Source organism: Ascaphus truei, chromosome 4, assembly GCF_040206685.1.
Source record: "Ascaphus truei isolate aAscTru1 chromosome 4, aAscTru1.hap1, whole genome shotgun sequence".
NCBI classification, from domain to species: domain Eukaryota; kingdom Metazoa; phylum Chordata; class Amphibia; order Anura; family Ascaphidae; genus Ascaphus; species Ascaphus truei.
The window spans coordinates 220,291,204-220,296,812 of NC_134486.1; the positions used below are offsets into that span (position 1 = coordinate 220,291,204).

The 5,609-nt window shown below is 38.9% G+C and overlaps 1 protein-coding gene and 1 non-coding gene across 2 annotated transcripts; both read left to right on the forward strand.

Moving 5' to 3' along the window:
• The first annotated feature begins 246 nt into the window (after positions 1 to 246).
• On the forward strand, positions 247 to 330 carry TRNAL-UAA (transfer RNA leucine (anticodon UAA)). Its single transcript has one exon. It is a non-coding gene; the product is annotated as a tRNA-Leu (tRNA).
• Positions 331 to 3,268: 2,938 nt separating this feature from the next.
• On the forward strand, positions 3,269 to 4,576 carry LOC142492355 (uncharacterized protein F54H12.2-like). Its single transcript, XM_075595002.1, has one exon. It carries the CDS (start codon positions 3,269 to 3,271, stop codon positions 4,574 to 4,576), a length of 1,308 nt encoding a protein of 435 aa, XP_075451117.1.
• The last annotated feature ends 1,033 nt before the right edge of the window (positions 4,577 to 5,609 follow it).

Consider the following 5,609-nt stretch of genomic DNA (forward strand, 5'->3'; position numbering starts at 1 on the left):
TGATTGGTGCGTACTGTTGACGTAGATTGGAGGGGGCGTATACATATGCGGGACATGTCCGGGCATGTTTATAGGCGTTTGGGGCATGCCCGAACATGTTTTTTTTCATACGGGGCATGTCTGGACATGTTTATTCTGAAATAACGCAGTGCGCATGTCAGAAAAGTTCAAAAGACGTTGAAAAGCGGGCGTAGCATTTTTTTTAATTCAGGCAGAACACGGCTTTAAGAGGCTAAACCCTCAAGTGTCAGGGTGGCCGAGTGGTTTAAGGCGTTGGACTTAAGATCCAATGGACGTATGTCCACGTGGGTTCAAATCCCACCCCAGACATAATATTTTTATATATTTTTTTATTTGTATATATTTTCTATTTGTATAGAGACGGTACAGGGATTAGACGCAACAGTCGGGGGTTACATATAAATGAAAAGTACAAGTGTATAATCAAAAATTGCTTATTTTATTTTTAAAAGATAACACAGTTTTCAAACAGGAAAAAATTACAATGCGTATTTACAAGTAAAAAAGTAAGTAAGGCATTTCAAAAGTCTTTGAAATGCTTTTGAAAAGCGTTTCATAGCAATTGAAGCAATAACCTCATTAGCAGATGGTGTGGGGACATAATGACAAGAAGCTAGACAAACACCATGGTTGTTAATTGAGAGCAGAGGTGTTGTGGGAACATCCTCATTGACAGAGGTAAATAAGGCATTTCAAAAGACTTGGAAGAGCTTTGAACTGCGGGAGATAGCATTTGAAGTAAAGGAGGTATATCCGTTGTGCTGCCTTATGTGAGTTTCAACAGGATATCAGCACAGTTTTAAACAGAGGCTGAAAACAACATAGAAGCATTATATTGATTTATGAAACACTATTAAAGAATGCATAGCCATACAAGCTCAAAAAAAACGGATGCGCAATTACGAAAAATATATTACACGCCAAAAACGCCTGGTTCCTTTGGCGGCATACAGAGTTTAAATAATGCAGCACAAAAATACGGTATTGCAAACGCAATGGTCAAAAATTATCTTTCAGAGCAAGATGTCTATTCGTTATACAAACCGGCGCGAAAAAATTTCAAAAGGAATATGATTTTAGTTTCCAATGTGGATTCTCAGTGGCAGGCCGATCTCATATCAATGATTGATTTTGCCAAGTGTAATGACGGAAACCGTTATATTCTCACGGTTATCGATATTTTGTCAAAATACGCCTGGGCAAAATTGTTGCAAAATAAAAACGGGTTAAGCGTCGCTAATGCTTTACAGGAGATTTTTTTAGAGGGACGGGTGCCTCAAAAATTACAAACTGACGGGGGTAAAGAATTCTTGAATAAGAATGTTAATTTACTGCTCCAAAAATATGGCGTTAACAGTTTCATCGCCGGCAACGCCGTTAAGGCAGCCATTGTTGAGCGCTTTAATAGGACATTAAAAACGAAAATGTGGCGTTTTTTCACAGCACATAATACGCACCGGTACAGCGATGTGTTATCAGACTTAATATACAGCTATAACCACATGCCACATCGCACCATTAAGTGTGCGCCAAAGGATGTAACACAAGCGAATTCTCTCACCGTTTGGAATACTATTTATAGGTCACATGTATGTTCTAAGAAACTTAAGCCACTTTTAAAAATTGGAGACCACGTTCGGATATCAAAATATAAAGGAGTTTTTACAAAGGGTTATGAGCAGTGCTTTACAGATGAAATATTTATTATTGCTGATGTACGCACGAAAGGCGTAAAACCTCTGTATAAGATTACAGATAGCGCTGGTGAGGCCATAGAAGGCTCATTCTACGCTGAAGAGATACAAAAAATACCAAAGAATTTAAATCGCGTTTACAGAATTGAGAAGATATTAAAACAAAAAAGCGTAAGGCGTAAAATTGTCTACTACGTTAAATGGTGTGGATACCCTACAAAATTCAACAGCTGGATAGAAAAAGCACAACTAACTCGTTTGTAAAAAGACGTCACCATGCAGGATATTGCCTTTTATGTAACGTTGCCTAGTAATGCGTCATACGAAACGTTCCCCCAAAATGACATTTCTAATTATACGACAAAACTAGCCAAGCCCATTATTTTAAAAGGTGAATGGGAGGTTGCTTTAACAGAAATACAGTATCCGCATACTTGGAATACATTTGAAAACGTGGACGGTAACGTATCTGTAACACAACTAAGGCCGCCGTTACGGAACGCTGCGCCAGACAGCACATTACATGTATCAACGCTAAACGCCATTAAATCAAACTTCATGGTAAAAGCGGGGTATTATAGTGATATTAATGAATTGGTTAGGTCTATTAACGAGGCGATGGCCATCAGTAAAGTGAAATTGAAATATGACGACTTTGAAAGAACAGTATCTGTTGCGGGTTCACAACGCTTTACAGCCTCAGAGCGTATGATGAACATTCTAGGCATGGATTCTAATACTATCGATAAAATTGAAAAATGTGATAAAATATGTGCAGATATAAAAAACGGCTTTTATACAATATTTGTTTATACCAATATCATTATGCATCAACGCGTAGGTCACAGTTTTGTCCCCCTACTGCGGACCGTTGAAATCACCGGCAATAATAATGATATCATTACGCAGCGCTACATAAAGCCTGATTACATACCCGTCAGTAAATATCACATCGATTGCATTACAATTGAGATAAAGAACGACCAAAATAAGAACGTCTCATTCAAGTACGGGAAGGCCATTGTAAAACTACACTTTCGGCCGCGCAAAGGCTCTCTGTATTGAGGGGCCGGCAACATGGTGGCTTTTTAAAAATTATGGAGAACCACAGGTTTACAGTATGTACTATAGAGCACAAGCAGGAAATGGCTTACAGGGTTTTCATGGGAGTCCTTATATGTACGGCCGTGGATTAGCAGGCGTTTTCCGCAGTCTCTTTAGGCGGGCGGTGCCGTTATTCAGACGCGGCTTTGATATTGTAAAACCTCATGTAAAAACTGCAGCACTAAATATCGCTAGAGACGTTGTGGGTCGTGTTTCAACCGCGGTGACGAATAAAATGGGTGGTGCAGCACAAGACGGATCAGGTCTCGTGTACATCAGTAGAAGCAGTGCTAAAGGCAAACGCAGCGTTGCATTCCCACCCAGCACAACCAGTTATCAAAACAAAAAGAGCAGTCGCAACGTCAGAAAGAAGAAAAAAACCTCGCGACAGAACTTAAACGACATCTTTTGATTCATTTGACAAGACAAAAAAAAAAAGTTATTTCAGCATGGCGTTTATTCACACCAACTCCATAGAATGCTCTAAATCTGAACTGGATATCTTTGAAATACAGCCTACACAGACGAGCATAGAAAAAAGTCTGTATGTGGAAATACAACCGTTGGCCGCCCTTTCAGAAACGGCACCGTTGGAGTTTTATATAGCTGGCAACGGGGAACATTATTTCGACCTCAATAATACTTTGATTTACATTACGTGTAAAATCGTCAAACAGGACAATACACCGATTGCTGATGGAGCACGCGTGAGTCTAATCAATTATCCGATAGCAACGCTTTTCAATCAGTTAGATGTAACTTTGGGGGACAGACTCATATCGCAATCCAATAATCTGTACGCATATCGGGCGTATATTGAAACAATTCTGAACTATAGCGCTGATGCATTATCCACGCAGTTTACCACCGGCTTATTTTACAAGGATACAGCGGGGCAACACCAAACCCGCACAGTGGGGGGTGATAACCAGGGTTTTACAAAGCGTTCCCAAATGACAGAGCGTGGTAAAGCCGTAGAATTACTGGGACATCTACATAGCGATATATTTTTTCAAGAGAAGCTTATACTGAACGGTCTGGACTTAAAAATTAAACTCACTAGAAATAAAGATACATTTTGTTTAATGTCTGCTGAGGCTGAGCCGTTTAAGATTCAAATTCTAAACGCGTCGCTGTTTGTCAAAAGGGTGCAAATTGCGCCGGCAGTGCGCATAGGTCATGCGCAGGGGCTTTTAAGCGGCAACGCAAAATACACTATCGACCGTGTCGGGATGAAAATTTATAGCATCGCGGTCGGAAGTCGCGTATGCAATCTAGAAAACCTGTTTTTGGGGCAGTTACCCAAACTGGTCATTATAGGATTCGTTGATAATGACGCTTTTTCTGGTGCTTACGATAAAAAAAACCTTTGTTTCAAACACAACCATGTGAATTTTGCAGCGCTGTATTTAGACGGCGAACAAATACCGACAAAACCGTTTCAACCAGACTTTGAGAATGCTAATTCTATTAGAGAATACATGGCCCTGGTACAAATTGCCGGTAGACAAAATGCAGACGCTGGATTTCTCATTAATCGTGAAGAGTATGTTGAGGGGTACACGCTATTTGCGTTTGATTTGTCACCCGATCAGGAACGCGGTGGACACTTCTCACTAATTCGCAATGGAAACCTGAGGGCTCAAATACGCTTTTCAAGGGCTCTGGATAGAACCGTTAATATTATTGTGTACGGCGTTTTTGATAACGTTATTGAGATAAATCAGAGAAGAGAAGTGTTATATGACTTTCTCTGAATAAAAAAAAGAATGAATACCGTGCAAATAACGCAGTTTTTAAGCGCCAATCGATTCACCCGTGGATTGTTTCAAGGAGTTTACCCCTGCGATTTATTACCCCGTCGCGCGTTGACAAATGCACCCACAGGTTTCATCATAAATACACATCCTCATAACGGTCCTGGTGAGCACTGGTTGGCGATTTTTTTTGATACAGATGGTTCTGGACATTTTTTCGACTCATACGGATTATCACCAAAAAGTGAACTCTTTCCTAAAGAAATTTTACAGTTTTTAAATACGAACGTGAAACGTATAACGTTTCAGAACGCACAGTTGCAAGATACTTTGTCGTCTGTCTGCGGTGAATTTTGTATTTTTTTCATTCATCATATGTGTAAAGGTTTAACATTTGAAGAGATCTTAAAAAGTTTCACTAATGATTTTAAAAAAAATGACCGCATAGTCGCTAATTTTGTGAGAAAGCGTATGAGCCATTTTAAGCGGCGATATGTACACATTGACTGTACACAAAAATGTGTGGCCTGTTATAAAAATATATAAGGCCATTTTTTTAAAAACATGTGTCTGATATGTAATGTTTAATAAAAGACTAATTATATTATACATTGCCAACAATGTCTTGTTTTATTTTATTTTTATGTTCTTTTGCAGCACTTTGATAATATAGATAAGTTAGTAAAAAAAATAAATATATATATATAATAAACCAGAACAGACCTTATAATAATTAAAGCTATTAAACAAAGAACAAGACAGCCTCAAGAGGAGTGTTCAGACCCCCCACTAGCCCTTGAAGGTGGAGCTACGAATTGTTAGATCCTCAAGAAAAAACTATTTAAGAGGTGGCTTTTGAAATACTTCTGTCTCTAGCCTCATTGATCGTGAGTGCCCCTTCTATCCAGTCTGTGTAGAGCAGTGCTCTCAATATAACGGCATGGTGAGTAAACATAATATTGATTGTATTGTTTTATTCATGTCTGTCTTTTTTTCAAAATAACAGATAACAGATAGGTTATTTATTTTTCTT